The sequence below is a fragment of the Tribolium madens genome, unplaced genomic scaffold, assembly GCF_015345945.1.
Source record: "Tribolium madens isolate multiple individuals breed KSU strain unplaced genomic scaffold, Tmad_KSU_1.1 Scaffold_96;HRSCAF=242;Tcas5.2_LG5, whole genome shotgun sequence".
Taxonomy (NCBI): domain Eukaryota; kingdom Metazoa; phylum Arthropoda; class Insecta; order Coleoptera; family Tenebrionidae; genus Tribolium; species Tribolium madens.
In genome coordinates this window covers 7,625,564-7,640,725 of record NW_025401068.1, presented here as the reverse complement: position 1 = coordinate 7,640,725, position 15,162 = coordinate 7,625,564, and the positions used below count along the sequence as shown (strand labels likewise).

The window sequence follows — 15,162 nt, the reverse complement described above, 5'->3', positions numbered from 1 at the left end:
AAACAATTTTTCTCGTAACATGCGCCGTTTTTTGAATATAATCGAAAAAGCATAAAACGACCCTTTCCTCGCGTGTCCCTTTGCGCCCCTCTCACGCCGAAAAAACGACTTTTAGAAAGTGTATAGCCTACTCATTTACTTATTGAATCGTAGGTATTTCATTATAATTATAATATTTTCATAAATTGTAATCTTATTGAGTTAAATAAAAAAAAACAAAATAACGATACAGAAAACTGTAATTTGGTTGTCCATAAACCTAACCTGTTTTTTAGATTGTAAATACAAATAATTTGTTTGTAAACAACACATTTTTACTCAATTTGTTAAATACTACAATGAACGATTGGTCGAACCTTCAAGTGAATAGAATTTGTCGTATTTGTTTAAACGAAAACGAAGAAATGCAACACCTATTTGAAGAGTGTTTGTCAGAAAAATTAAAAGAGTTAGCAGCAATTGAGGTATGTGACCTAATTCGTGACACAAACTCTAGCTCAATTTGMTTCAGATTGAAGAAAATGACGGTTTACCCAACCTGCTTTGCAAGATCTGCCTCCATGAAGTCAACCGTTGGTACTCCTTCAAACTCCAAGTGGTTAAAAGCGATGCAACGTTACGTTGTATCCAAAAAGAACGTGAAAGTATCAAGTACAATACAAATAATGAAAACAAAGCCGACTCTTTACGTCACGCTAAAAAATTGCATGATTTAAATTATGACCCAAGCTCAGATTATGACATACATGAAGCTGAAGACACCTACCAAAGTGACCTGAAAGCAATATCCAAACCTCAACTATTCCAATGTGACATTTGCAAGAAACAAGTCAAAACGATTCATTCCTTGCGCCGCCATATGAAGATCCACAGTGGAGTCAAGCCCCATATTTGTAACATCTGCGGGAAAAGCTTCATAGAGCCCGGCAATTTGACAAAACACTCTCGTAGGCACACGAAAGACAAGAAACACCAATGCAATGAATGCGGATTGCGATTTTACGAACGCAACAAACTTACAATTCACATTAGGACTCATACTGGCGAAAAGCCCTACTCTTGTGAGGTTTGCTCTCGGGCTTTTGCCACTCCCGCCCAAGTACAAATTCACATGAAAACTCACACTGGAGACAAACCTTACACTTGCGATGTCTGTCAGAAATCCTTTCCCTACAGTGGCTCCTTAGAAACTCACAAGAAGATCCACAGGGGTGAAAGGTCGTTTATTTGCCCCGATTGTGGCCGGTCATTCTCCCAAAAAGTTAATCTTGACAGCCATATAAGGACGAGACACACTCATGAATGTCCCTTCATGTGTAATGATTGCGGAAAGGCTTATCCCACCAAAGACCAGTTGAAAAATCATCTCAGACACCACACGGGCGAAAAACGACCGTTGAAACACACGTGTAATGTTTGCGAGAAGAGTTTTAGGACTCCGGCAGAGTTGAGAATACATATGAGGACTCACACTGATGAAAGGCCGTACCAGTGCGATTTGTGTGGGAAGAAGTTCAAAGCATCGTCACATATGACCTCGCACAGAAGGATACATACAGGGGAGAGAAATCACTGTTGCATGTATTGTGGCAAGGCCTTTAGGGAATCTTCAACTTTAAAAATACATGTAAGGATACATACAGGGGAAAGGCCCTATACTTGCAGTATTTGTGGGATGAGTTTCACGCAAAGCAATACTCTTAATACGCATATGAAAGTGCACGCGCCAACTACAGGTTGAATTTTTATTTTGGTTGCAAAAGTGTGTAATACGGTGAATACATTACTTTTTCTACTGGGAAAATATGGTAAGAACAGTTTCAAAGTGGTGACCCATTCAAAAAAAACATTTTATCTCAGTTCTATTGTAAACAAACTATAAGAATAATTAAGGATGAAAAACATAATTTTTTATCAAAAAAAGTTCCTTCTATCAAAGAATTTCAGGAGATATTATGCAAGTATGCTAGAACTAGAGCAATTATTCACCTTTTGATATTTTAAAATATTTCACTAGACATTGAACTACTTTTTAGATTCTCTTTGTGCATTTTTGCAAGAAAAGTATTTTATTATTATTTATTACATACATTAATTTATTATGTAAATAAAAAAAAATAACAATAACACTTAATCCATTAATTGAAGATTATCAAATTTCTCAGTATCATAAAAACTGGCCTTGACTTGCCTTCCCCCAAAGAACCTTCCGTTCAAGTCCACCACTGCCTTTATCGCGCTCTCTATCCTCCTGAACTCCACAAAGATCCTCACAGCCTCCTCAGGGTTATCCGCCTGAGTTTCATGAATAATGACACTTGTGACTTCCCCATATTTTGTGTTACATTCATCTTTGACTTCAGGTTCTAAATCGTCGTCAACTTCTCCCGGCCCTACCATGTTTTTTAACAACACGACTTTACTGGGATTCTTAATGATTTCAGTAATGCTTTGTTGTGGGTTATTGGTGGGGGCCTCAAGGACCGGAGGCGAGGCCGTCGCCGCAGCTAATATTTCCTTCTCATGGATAATCCTTCCGCCCCGTTTTGAAGTCTTTTCGACCTGTAGGGCGCTCGCCATGCCTTGCTCCTGTTTGCCTAAGCCTTGGCCCTCTTTGAATCCATATTTCGCCATGATTTTGGCGGCAACAGAGGACCCAAAGTTGGCGGCCGGTGTCGGGGGTTTGTTAGGGAAAATGGGGGTTGGTTCTGCTGTTTCCTGGAGACTCGGTGGGGGCGCGATTGCCACTCCTGAAGCMCGAGGTTTGGCTTGGACAGGCTCCATTTCTTCGTCTTCTTCGGCCCACCTACCTACAATAATCAAATTCACAAATGTGATAACATTGTGAGGGAAAATAGAAACAGTAACCTGCAAATCCACTCGCGAGTGGCGGTTGAGTTATCTGCGGTGTGGGTATGACTAGAGGCTCCTCAGGGTCGCTAAAGCGCGACTTTCTTTTTCTTTCTCGCCGTTTTTCTTCTTTATCGTTTTCACGTTCGCGATTTTCGCGTAATTCTTTGACAACTTTATCGAATTCGTTTGGCCATAACGGATCATACTCGTCGTCAACGTTCCAGTCATACTCAATGCCGTAAGTCACTGATGAACTAAGAGTGGGTAGACTTGGCTCATTTTTTACTTTTTGATAAGTTGGGTAAATGTCGTCATCATCTCGTTTACTTTTCAAGTCTATCACTGGAGCTAAACTCACTTTACGTTGTTGCTCACGTTTTGGTTGTGTTATTGTTGCTTTCTTAAGCTGGAGTTGGGACTGAAGAAGTTTGATTCCGGAAGACCAACCGGAGACCTTTTCGGTCGCGCGGGCCTTCACATCAAGGTCATCATATAAAGACATGCTCAATTATATTAAGAAACCATCCAATTACACTAAAAATAATAAAAACCAAGGCTTTATGTGGATCACAAACAGAGGTTATGTTTGTGGATTGATGTCAAACAAACCTCTCTAAGTGCAAAAGCAAAAGTGTCGAAAATTTTTCAGTTCGAACGATGTAGGTGTGCTTGAAAAAATAATTGTTTTCCAAATGTACTATCCTGTCTGTAAAGAAAACATAATATAAAAATTTAATAAATTATACTTTATTTATTTATTCTATATGGTAAGACCAATAAGAGAATTTTCGATCTGAATAGCATTCGTTTGCCGTGACAATCAGTTGCATCAGTTTCTGCAATAACTAACCGGAATGGCCGCATTTCGGTATTTTTCAAAAAAATTGCTTTCAAATACACTAAAAACCGACATAAGGGCACAAATAACCAACAATTATGTAGTCTGCGTTCGCCTCTTAAGTCACACACCCTTGCAATACGGTATTATTTTTTTATATTTTTTTTATAAAAGTAATAGGCAAAATTTGAGGTTATTTTATCACGATTTTAGATGGGAATCCTGATCCCGGCCCTCTTTTTATCAAGAAAGAAGTACAGTCGCTTCTCAAGACCCTAACTCGAGTGGATTTGGCAAGAGTTTACAGAAAAAGGAAATTGGGTGGGAAACAATTACAACAACCAGTTTATAAATTCATGACTGATGAACAACTCCAAGAAGCTCTAGAAGAAGCTAAACAAAAAGTCGATGAAATGATTCAGATACCACCAGTTGTTAAAGTACGTAAGCCTCGTAACAGAGTCTTGTCGCAAGATCCTGCTCTACAAGGTTTAGAAGCCTCAAATTTAATTTTTACTGACATATCTTACGGTGTCCCCGATTCTGAGAGGATAATTCTTATAAGGGACCCTGAAGGAACGTTAAAAGAAGCCGATTGGCAGACGCGGGATAGAATTAATCAAATGTACTTTCCTATAGCGCGGCGACAAGTTACACCCCCAAAAATGTTTGAGGATGACAAATTAAAGGATTTGTTAAAGAGGGGCGAATATAATTTTATTCTAGACAGGGCATGCTTGCAGTTTGAGCCAAACGATGAGCTTTATCAAAAAGTTTGCTCAGTTACGTACCAACACATTAATGAAAATAACAAATTTGATGATATTAGATCTACTAGACATTTCGGTAGTTTTGCTTTCTTCATCACTTGGCATAAAATGATTGATAATTTGTTACTTGATCTTATTGAAAGCGAGCATATTGATGAGGCCAAAGCTTTGGTTGAACTTTATGGACAACTACATGGGGAGAAATTTAGGGGTAATTCCGTTGAGGAATATATTACGAAATTTTCAACGAAAAAAGCAGCCCTTGAGTTGGCCCTCCAAGCATATAAAAACGCCGCCAAACAAAGGGAAGAACTCGAAGAGGGGATCAAACGAGCCCACGGACTTAGTTAAAAATAATCTCTTGTACAAAAAACTTTGTAGAAATTGTCTTTATTAAACAGTCATTACAATTACTTAATATTTTTTAAAACGCTGTGATTTACAACACCCGGTGTGGTAGTATACTCTTTGCTTTTCCCAGTAAGTGCAACAAATTGTTCGGCAATCTCAACAGCCACTCTGACTTGGGCTTCGGCAGTGCTGGCCCCAAGATGGGGTGTCGCTACGACTTTTGGATGTTGGATAAGTTCCAAAGTGACAGGATCGGTTGGGGGTTCCTGTTCGAAAACATCGAGTGCGGCCCCACCGCACTGACCCTCCTTTAAAGCTTTTAACAAATCAGCCTCATGAATAATACCACCTCGAGCGACATTGACAATTCTGACGCCTTTTTTGCACGATTTGAACACTTTTTCGCAAATTAAATCTGCAACAAATCTGCTGTAGCTCTATTAATTATCATATCTCGTTAATTACTTCGTGTTTGTGGGATTAGAGGCGTGTGCACTGTGATATAATCAGCTTGTGGCCAAATTTCCTCGAGAGTCATTGATTGCACGTTGAATTTTTTGGCATCTTCGACGGATACAATGGGATCATAACCGATGGTCTAAACAAACAAATTAGGAAAAATTAATAGAATTCTTTTGATTACCTTCATGCCCCAAGCTTGCATTCTAAGAGCAACCTCTCGTCCAATCCTTCCTAATCCTAAGATGGCCAAAACTTTGCCACTAAGTTCATGACCGGCATATAATTTTCGGTCCCATCTTCCCGCTTTGAGGGAAGCTGCGGCTGGGGTAACATTTCGAGCGAGGTTTGTAATTAAAGCACATGTTAATTCGCAAGCACTTATGGCGTTGCCCCCCGGGGTGCTACAATTTTTTTTATTGTAAGAAAATTAAATAAATTAGGGATATGAAAATTACTTGAGAACTAAAATGTTTTTGGCGGTGGCGGCATTAAGGTCGATGTTATCTACCCCAGCACCCGCACGTCCAATAACTTTGAGGTTTTTTCCAGCGGCGATTACATCAGCAGTTACTTTGGTGTCCGACCTTACGATAAGACCGTCGTAATTCTAAAAATAAAACCGAATTAAGTAACATATTCAAGTGTTACTTCCCACTGATTAATCAATTGTTGATTAAAATTAGAAAAAGTAAATTCACGTTATAGAAGATTTTTATTTAAATGTATTGGCTAAATTTATCTTGATTTCAATGATCATATGGTATTATAACTATTAAAGTCACGACAAATAATTAAAACTGAACTTTGTACTACTTTAATAAATTTGCTTTTGTTAGAACGAGCTCCACGAGTCATTTTTAAAACTATTGTTGGCGGATTATTTAAAGTGCATCAATAATTTTATTTTACTATGTTCAATTAAAAAGCGCTTAATTTTTACATACATGAAAAATATGTTTATCTCTACGGGATGTTTACTCTATCATAGTTGAAAAGTGGACAATTAACTCTTATCATTGTTTGTACAATATGATTTAAAGTTAAAAACAAGATATAAGAGTGTTCAATGATAATGATCTAAAATCATCCGAGAGATGCTTACAAAAATGCTTTCAAGTAGTTAGGAATCTATTTTGTATTATGTATTTTAATTGTAATAAAATAAAAATGAATTGTTAGCTGTTTAACAATTTTTTTCTTATTACCAATAAATGTAGGAGTTATGCGATGAAAATTAAAAACAAATTCATTTATTAAAAAAAATAAACACAAAACAAAACTGCCAATTTAGCTCCGAAAATCCAAAAAAAATAATTTTAATTAAAATTGATGATGTTCAAATAATTTTTAAAAACATTTGTTTAATCCATTTGTTGAAAAAATGTCTGTAAATGCCTCTTATTTCCATGAATTTGAATGAACCTAAATATTTATTAGTCTTCAACTGAACTTTCTGTTGCAAATATTTCTCTTTTTCTCTAACCTTGATGAATGATAATTAAAAACCTATCAGAAAGAAAAATTAATTTTTTTAGTGGTTTGTTACCATTCCAGTATTTCGCACTATTAAACCTACTCATTTCAGTATTTAAAAAATTAAAACAGCATAAAACACTCATTTGCAAGCCAAATCAAATGCAATACATACTAATTAATATTATAATTACTAGTGAAAAAAGGTGCAATTAAATATCATGTCTTTCTGTAGTATTTTTAGCTTAAAACATAAAATTTAACAAAAATTCCTTCTTTACCTTAATTTCTGCAATCAGTTGGTCGACTGGTAGCTTATATTTGCAATCAACTTGTATGGAATGCTTCTCAAGAAGTTTAACACAAGCCGTATCGACGGCATCGGCAACCAAAACCTTTTTAATTTGCATGATAAATACTGATTTGATAAAAGACAATAGATGAATTTCAAATAATGAACATGAACTAAAGGCCGGCAAGGCTCAACAATCCATTTATGAGCAACCTTCAACCGGTCCCCACTCTTGTTTGCTACAAGTTGTTGAAATATAAGACCAGTTTATCGATACGAAATTCAGCTGATAGTGATAAAAAAGAATGAGAATTCCATGGAATTACCTCGCAAGTGCATATTATAACAGAAGAGGGCACTAGGACTATTAGGAGAAGAAGAAGAACATTTTTCTCTTATTAGTAAAAGGAAATGGAGCTGAAATATCTGGGTTTGGCAAGGATAGGGATATTTTTTGTAAAAAAATGGTTGATGAAATTTAATCACGATTGCATTTGTTGTTTCGTTTTAGTCTTGTGATCTCACATTTCGTAATTAATTTATCGTCTTTACGTTCATTTGCAATGACGAAACTGATACTATTGACCCTCACGAAGTGAAAGAGTAAATAAGTCTATCAAAAATAATAAGTAGTACCTAATACTCGTAATTTGGAGATTTGTGGAAAATACAGAAGTATTCCATTTTATACCATAGATTTTTATATTCAAATTTATTAAGATTTTGTGGCTTAGTAATTTGATATTTTTTTTCAATTATTCAACACAATTTTCTTTTTTTTCATTTGAAATATAACTCGTTAAATTAAAAATATAAATGACAGTAGCAAGCTTTTTAAAATCACTGTGAAAGAATTTCATATATTCTCATACATTTTTTTCATTTAACCCATTAACGCCCAGCTTCCTATTTAGAGGACAGATTTCTAAGAATTTTTTTCAACCATTTGAGGGTAAATTAAACAACTTACTCTTATCCCGTCTAAAAATAGACATAATAAACCCTTGTTTTTTTCGCTCAGTTTGTCGCAAACAAGCATTTGATGCACATTACAAATTCGTAAATATTGTAATTTTTTTATTAGCATGCAATATTTCATAGTTTGTACCAATATTATTATATCATAAAAGGTAAATACTTCTTTTTGTCATTTTAGTGAAAAATATAAGTGTATGTGTTGATTGCATTCAACACTTGGACTGAAAATAATTGGTGTTTTTTGCAAAGTGCCATTAAATTCCGGTGTCCTCTAAATAGGACGCTGGGCGTTAAAGGTACGAAAACACAATATTTCTTCAAAAACTTATTTTTAGTGCTTTTTTACAAAAATGTTAAAAAAATCTTTTATAGCATTTGAAGGAGYTGTAAAATAACTAAATTCCAAAGATTTCAAAGCGAAAATTGTAGTTTTGCCTCCTGAGGTCCATAGTCTCCCTGACGGAAAGGATACAAAAGGAGAAAATTTGGAGGATCTGACGCCAACGATTTAGCAGAACGGCTTGCAGTCGAAACAAATCAAGACCTTTTGGATATTACAGTTGTAGGCCATCAGGAATTACATGACATAGAACGAAAACTTTTATGCGATAAAAAAAACGTCGAATTTTTTTATATCCAAATATTTGAGAAAATTTTTGACATTTCTAAAACTGACGACGTCCTAATACAATTTATTACAGCGATACTGATAAGGTTTAGTTACAAATTCTGAGCAGCGTGTGGCAAAGATTTTGATACAATTTTTTTTTTTTGAATTCTGGCAAAGACTCGGCAGAGAATACAAAAAAACCATTAGGAACCAGAGTAGTTTACTAGATGGTACAGGCGGTCGAAACATCAGAAAGTCATTAAAAATTTAAAAAACAATGAAAACATATTTTTTAATTAGAATATTTACTAAAAAAATTAATTAACACGATTTTACCGTTTTCATTTAGGTAACAAATTTGTGTTACTTTTATTCACTCATCTGCCCAACGTCCTATTTAGAGGACAGCCCTTTGTGACAAAACTGTTTCCTAAAAATTTTTGTTTTCTTTAAAACTACACWCTTTGTGAACAAAATAACACATTTTATCAAAAAATTCCATAAAAATATTATTTGGGCGTTAATGGGTTAAAGTTTTAATATTAATAAAAATGATAACTGATATATGAGGTAAATCCTATAAAATTACCTTCTCATTTTTTTTGGCAAAATTAAATAGTACCATGTTTATAATAATATAAAAAAGGTTTTGACGAAAGCGTTTTAATTTTAACAATCAAAACAAGTTAAAAGACAGGGGGAAGAGTTCTATTTAGTATATTCAACAAATAAAAACTTTTTGCGTCAACATTTTATTTTTATTTCAAATTTAAATGAACACTAAATAATTTACACTAAGTTTCCGTTTTTTATTTACATTTTCCTACCCCTTTAATCCCACTGAAACACTGACCCTGGAGTACGACTTTTCACGGGCTTTGCTGGACTAGTTTCCTCACTTGCTATTAGTTTCTGCCCGGATGCAACGATTTCAGGTGGGGCCACTTCACGTCGTGCATCTCTGGTATAATAATAATTATTACTCAAACAATGTGAAGGCCCGTCTGGAAGATTAGGCAATGGTGGTGATCTTGTGGCAATGTCCTCTTGGAATCGCAGTGCCAAAGTATGGGACCTTCCCAGTAAAAAGTCACGAACTTTTTGCAAAAAGGGTGATATATCCCGAATGTTTCTACTCATTTTGACTTGGAAAGAAGACTTATTTCGAAATTTTGGATGTTTTGAATGAATTTATTAGGTTATGTTCGAAAATTGACGTTTGTTGCATAACTGCGCACAATAGACTTCTCGTAACTGCGCATTTATATGCTATTGATAAAAAATTGGGACAAAAATTGGACTTGAATGAAAAAAGAATAATTTTTTATACAAATATATTTGGAAATATACACGAAATAACCTAAACTAGGTGACTACAAAAAAACAACACATTTTCAGACAGTAACCTTTAAACTCTGCTGAAAATAACATGTCCGTAAAATTTAAGTTATCACAGATCATAAAATAGCAAAATCGAGGTTGATAACTTAAATTTACGGCAGATTTCTCATAGAGAATGTAACGAAATTACAAAAAAAATTGAAAAAAGGGACTTTACTGCGTCAACTTTGCTAGAATGTCTGATTCTCGGAAGAGATGATATTCTTGATTTTCCTCAAGTTCTACTTTAGTGCCACCATATTCTGGAAGTAGTACGTCGTCTCCTACTTTAACAGTCAAAGGAACAGTTTCACCATTCTATTAAAAAAGGTCCAAATCAAAAAAAATCCAGTATCAAATCTTTTAACTTACATTATTCCTAGCACCAGGTCCTACAGCCACAACTGTGCCTTTTAAAACTTTGGATTGCGCTTTTTCTGGAATTACAATTCCGCCTTTGGTTTTTGTGACAACTTCGGCTTTTTTGATGAGCACACGGTCGAAAAGAGGAATCAAGCGTTTGGCAGCTCCAGACTTGTATTTTTGATAAATTTAAACATACATTTAATTGTTAAGCGTACACTTACCATTTTTTAAGATTATTTGTGTTTAATTAGGGAAGTAAAGTCTTCGAATCTTCCAGAAACTTGCCGGCAAACACGAGAATCAGCTCGAAACCGATATGCAGGTTATCAAAAGCACACGAGGTTTTCAAGTCTTGAAAAATATGAAAAGCTCTATGATCTATCTTTTTTTTAATTATGCAATTTGTATACAATTGTCTCTTTCTACTTTGTCCGTGATCATTTTCTAGAATAATTGCCGGTAAAACAGAAATCAAAATTTTTTGCGTGTTTGTGCTATTGCCTACTAGAGGACACAAGCTTTTATTTATCATCAAGGCCATCTGAATCAAAAGCTTACCTTTTTGATTCAGATGGTCTTGTTTATCAAAAAATTCAAATTTTGTGAATGAGAACATTATTACATATGCGTAAAAATATAACGAGTGTTTTTTTTAATTTGGCGCTCACGGCAAGAATGGCTAGCTTTGGCGCCAAATTAATTCACAAATACATTATTTTCATCAATAATGTCGAAAGTCTTTCGTTAGTAAAAACTATGAATAAAAACYGTCTTTAGTACTCTTTGGAGGGTGATATAGATTGCTCTCTTAACATATTTATTATATCTGAACGATATTCTCTACATTATCAAACGTTTACAATGTCTAACYATCTAATTAATGACTTATTATTTACAAGTTTGTAAATAAATCCAAGTCCCAAAACAATCTGTGTCTTTGGGTTTTAAAAATCTATAGCATAAAGTTTTTTTTTATTGACACAATTCAGTAAATGATCCCTAGGTATTACAATTTTTTCAAGTCCCTAATGAAAAAGTAAAATTTACATAATATGTAAATATAAATATGTTTAAGGGGTAAATATAAAGTATGGAACCAAGCGGTTTTTTTTTAAATCATTTGCCCCCAGAAAATAAYAATTAATATAAATTAAAGTAATGTAAAAAATGTGATCGTATTTATTTTGAGAACGAAATTTTGTTTTGTTTTTGAGTTATTTCATTTTTTGTCGAAACTGCAATTTATGTAATTTTTTTCTTAAAAAAATAAATATGGAGTAGATAGTTGTAATCCTTAGATCATAACTTTATGAGCAAAATGGTTTTATAGTGGGTTGCCACTGGTTTGGTTTTTTATTCACCTCGCATTTAATTAAAATAAACGACGTATTTGAATTTGTAATAAAAATGATTTCCAATATTGTTGATTTTATTTTATTTATTTATTATTAACAACTTAATATGTTTTTAATTTAATATGTTTTAATTTAATATGTTATAAGGTCATGTTATGTGTTTTAATATGTGATTAATACGGGATATGTCCTAGCAAACATTTTCTTGATCAGTATATTTTTTTAATCATTAGTGATTTTAATTTAAGAACACTTTTGTGGACGATTTTATTTACTCTGCACTGCAGTACCTACGTAATTTAAAGTATGTACTGAAATATTTTTTTCCTTATTTATTTTGTAGATGACAATTTTAAAATACTACCACCAAGTAGAAACTCAAAACTTTGGAAAACTGTACCTAATAATATAAAMAAGAATTGATAAATTTAGATAAGGCCATTATTACAAAACTACATTAACTGATATTTCGTGATTGTTTTGTTGGTGTAACTATTAGCTACCTCCAGTTTCTTTATTTGCCGTGGCTTTTATCCACCGTCAATAAAACATATCTAAAATATAAATGGGTAACACTCGCGCTGATAATATTCGATATGCACCCACTTAATAATTCAAAATCGCCATTAAACGCCGCGTCGATACCACACCATATCACAATAATACTTTCCCGTTCTCTCTTTTTAATTTCGCCTCACATTTTAATCAGTACGGTTTTAATAAAACGGCTGTAAGCAAAACATATTAACTTTTTTCGCGCACAATTTATAATTTTAAGTTATTATAGAAGATGACGCTCCATTATTTATTTTAATTGCATGCGACCAGCAATACCGCGCGCGGAATCTTTTAAGGTCGATTTTAATTAAACCGCGTCAAATTTAGACCGCCAAAACGGAAAAACAAAACAAAAAATAAAAAACGCATCTCTTTAACGGATCGGTGTTTTTAAAAATACTCAAATAATTTTAGGGTGTAAAACGCCCCTACGAAATTTCTGCTTCATTTGGCACGATGCCGAACCGGAGAATGTCCTCGGGGTTGATTAAGTCGTGAGGGCTCTCCGCACGAGGATTCTACAAATTTGTAATTTAATCATACCCGGACTCGAAACAACCCACAACTAATAAATTATTTTTTAATTTAAAGGTTACGAGTAATTGCACACATGCTTACAAAAACTGGAAAGAGAAAAAAATTCATWCAGTATTGTTCGGCAAGAAACAAAAAGAAAGTTTTGTCTAGTTCTTGGTATGTGTATACCTACACAAAAGYTAAAGTGACATTTTGAGTCAGGTTTATATACGCTTGAATTTAAGAAGGAAGTTTAAAAAGCTCTGATTAATATTCGCAACTTGTTTTTGTAAAGCAACAAATAGAAAAATGTCGCAAACTTTAATTTTCTTACTTAATATTAGATTTTGATAAATTATGCTTACATAAAATAAAATAAAAATATTAGGGGATTATAAACTGAGCTTCTTTGATATTTTTTAGTTCTAGCTTTATTATGTAGTTGTATCTAGTCAAGGTGGGTTGAAATCTTGAAAAAAAATCATTTCGAGTTTGAGGTAAATGGGAATGAAGTGGGTGTGTACACATGTACAAAGAAATTCATTTGTTTCTAAATCATTTATTTTATTACAAATAATATCTACAATAAATAATCATTTACAAATTTACAATTTCAAATTTAACGCATTCAGTACGATTTTTTACAATTTATTTACAGACATTTTTCTAACATTGTAAAGCATTTTATAAAATACAAACATAGCTCAAGTCTTTGAAAAGTATGACTAGATAGAAGTCAAATTCGCCAACAGTTAAAATATAACAAAAACCGGTAAAATTTCCACTCGAAAAATCACCATGGCCTCCACATATCACAATTGTCGTTACTTTTACTAAAATCCAGCGGTTTTTCTCCACTCGACTGTTTCGAATTTTCGGAACCATCCCCCGAGGAAGCCCCAGGATCGGCCCCACCTTCATTCGGCCTCAAATTCACTCCTAGAGCGTTGGCTAACTGTAGATAATGCTCCGGGAGCAAAAGGACAAAATTTCCATCATATTTCTTCGCCGCTGTTTCTTCCTTAGCTTCCTCGAGCTGATTTTGATTATTGTTCACTTCTTCGAGGGTCGAGTCCGGGGGTTGGAGCCGCTCTTCAGGGGGTGGCAAGCCCGCATTCCTCACATCCACGTCGACCTCCGCGACGCAGTTGTCCAGRTGGCGGAGCAGGCGTTGGCGCACCCCTGCGTCGATGATGGTCATCGTCTGGGCGTCCGGCGTGTCCAAATAGCGTTGCACCTCACGGACGCAGTCGGCGTAGCCGGCCTTGTACTGGTTCACCCCCTTGACGTCGAGGCTTCGGTGCCGCTGGAAGTGGCGCACGGTGAGCTCGAGGATGTCGGCCTTYTCCAGCTTGGAGTGCTTGGTGTTGTCCGCCTTGGCGGAGTCGAGGATGAGGGTCTTGAGGGCGGCGAGACTCTGGTTGATCCTCGCCCTACGGCGCTTCTCCATGAGGGGCTTGTTGGCTCGGCGCGGTTCGGAGGCTCGTTTACTCTTGGCGGTCATACTAGAGGCGCATCGGAGGCGATGTGTGACGGCGAGAGGACGAGGCAAACTGCTGCAGCACGAGCCGACGAGTGGGCGAGTGCGAGCTGGCAGGCGGCGGTGGCAGTATCGGGGGGTGGTGGCGCGTGCGGTAGCGAGGATCGAGTGCGGGGGAAGGGTGCTGCTTTAGTCGCGTGCCGACACCGCCACATCACACCAACGGATCCGATCAGTGACGCTCAAAATGTTCGAAACAAAAMCTTACTTTTCAAGAAAGMAAAATTAAGTTTAGGGGCGGTGAAAATTCGAGRWGGAGGTGGAGATGAATATGTTTTTGATTTGAGTTAGATTTAACTTGAAACAAATGAGATATCTGAAGACGAAAAGTGTTAATACGTATAATAAATAATTTTGTGATAAGAATATGGTAATTAGTCTTTCGCTTATTCGTTTTGTGTCCTATTTCATTTGCAAACTCCCTTGTTTGTCCTTATATACCCACTCACAAAAATAAAGTCAAAACCTGATTCAGGTCGAGTAATAATAATAATAATGTTTATTGGTGTTAACAATACAAGTATTTTACACAGGTCAAAAAAAAACACAGAAGATAAATGAATGTAAACGAACAAAAGAGAAAACAAAATAGAATTACTTAACATTAAAATATTCAAARTCAGTAAAGTCACATTCCAAATATTCCGCAGTAGAATAAAAGCTTTTGTGAGCTAAGTAATTTTTGACTGSATGAAAGAAATTATTAGGTGGTAGATGCTTGATGTGAACTGGTAGTATGTTATAGAATTTAATAYAAAAGTAATTGATACCATGTCTTGCTTTAGTCAATCGTAGATTATTAAAACAAAGGTCTTCAGTT

The 15,162-nt window shown here is 35.1% G+C and overlaps 7 protein-coding genes across 8 annotated transcripts; 2 read left to right on the top strand and 5 right to left on the bottom strand.

Moving 5' to 3' along the window:
* The first annotated feature begins 52 nt into the window (after positions 1-52).
* Positions 53-2,089, top strand: LOC123013669 (zinc finger protein 501-like). Of its 2 annotated transcripts, XM_044412364.1 has the most exons (3): positions 53-149; positions 276-464; positions 512-2,089. In XM_044412364.1, the coding sequence occupies exons 2-3, from the start codon at positions 339-341 to the stop codon at positions 1,739-1,741; spliced, it is 1,356 nt and encodes a 451-aa protein (XP_044268299.1). In that variant the 5' UTR covers positions 53-149; positions 276-338; the 3' UTR covers positions 1,742-2,089. The 2 variants fall into 2 exon arrangements, with proteins under 2 accessions (XP_044268299.1, XP_044268300.1); XM_044412365.1 differs by lacking the exon at positions 53-149 and having other exon boundaries at positions 260-464.
* LOC123013671 (splicing factor 45) lies at positions 2,036-3,464 on the bottom strand. Its single transcript, XM_044412368.1, has 2 exons — positions 2,869-3,464; positions 2,036-2,810 (listed from the first exon to the last, which is right to left on the bottom strand). Exons 1-2 carry the CDS (start codon positions 3,353-3,355, stop codon positions 2,131-2,133), a joined length of 1,167 nt encoding a protein of 388 aa, XP_044268303.1. The 5' UTR covers positions 3,356-3,464; the 3' UTR covers positions 2,036-2,130.
* Positions 3,465-3,688: 224 nt separating this feature from the next.
* Positions 3,689-4,874, top strand: LOC123013672 (28S ribosomal protein S22, mitochondrial). Its single transcript, XM_044412369.1, has 2 exons — positions 3,689-3,834; positions 3,905-4,874. The coding sequence occupies exons 1-2, from the start codon at positions 3,708-3,710 to the stop codon at positions 4,810-4,812; spliced, it is 1,035 nt and encodes a 344-aa protein (XP_044268304.1). The 5' UTR covers positions 3,689-3,707; the 3' UTR covers positions 4,813-4,874.
* LOC123013673 (D-3-phosphoglycerate dehydrogenase) lies at positions 4,836-7,236 on the bottom strand. The gene is made up of 5 exons (XM_044412370.1): positions 7,029-7,236; positions 5,730-5,881; positions 5,456-5,675; positions 5,278-5,410; positions 4,836-5,227 (listed from the first exon to the last, which is right to left on the bottom strand). Exons 1-5 carry the CDS (start codon positions 7,155-7,157, stop codon positions 4,872-4,874), a joined length of 990 nt encoding a protein of 329 aa, XP_044268305.1. The 5' UTR covers positions 7,158-7,236; the 3' UTR covers positions 4,836-4,871.
* Positions 7,237-9,319: 2,083 nt separating this feature from the next.
* On the bottom strand, positions 9,320-9,866 carry LOC123013681 (NADH dehydrogenase [ubiquinone] 1 alpha subcomplex subunit 7-like). The gene has a single exon (XM_044412381.1). The coding sequence runs from the start codon at positions 9,765-9,767 to the stop codon at positions 9,459-9,461; it is 309 nt and encodes a 102-aa protein (XP_044268316.1). The 5' UTR covers positions 9,768-9,866; the 3' UTR covers positions 9,320-9,458.
* Positions 9,867-9,944: 78 nt separating this feature from the next.
* On the bottom strand, positions 9,945-10,754 carry LOC123013680 (10 kDa heat shock protein, mitochondrial). The gene is made up of 3 exons (XM_044412380.1): positions 10,595-10,754; positions 10,380-10,541; positions 9,945-10,325 (listed from the first exon to the last, which is right to left on the bottom strand). The coding sequence occupies exons 1-3, from the start codon at positions 10,595-10,597 to the stop codon at positions 10,182-10,184; spliced, it is 309 nt and encodes a 102-aa protein (XP_044268315.1). The 5' UTR covers positions 10,598-10,754; the 3' UTR covers positions 9,945-10,181.
* Positions 10,755-13,432: 2,678 nt separating this feature from the next.
* On the bottom strand, positions 13,433-14,370 carry LOC123013676 (transcription factor HES-4-like). Its single transcript, XM_044412374.1, has one exon. It carries the CDS (start codon positions 14,304-14,306, stop codon positions 13,596-13,598), a length of 711 nt encoding a protein of 236 aa, XP_044268309.1. The 5' UTR covers positions 14,307-14,370; the 3' UTR covers positions 13,433-13,595.
* Positions 14,371-15,162: the final 792 nt, after the last annotated feature.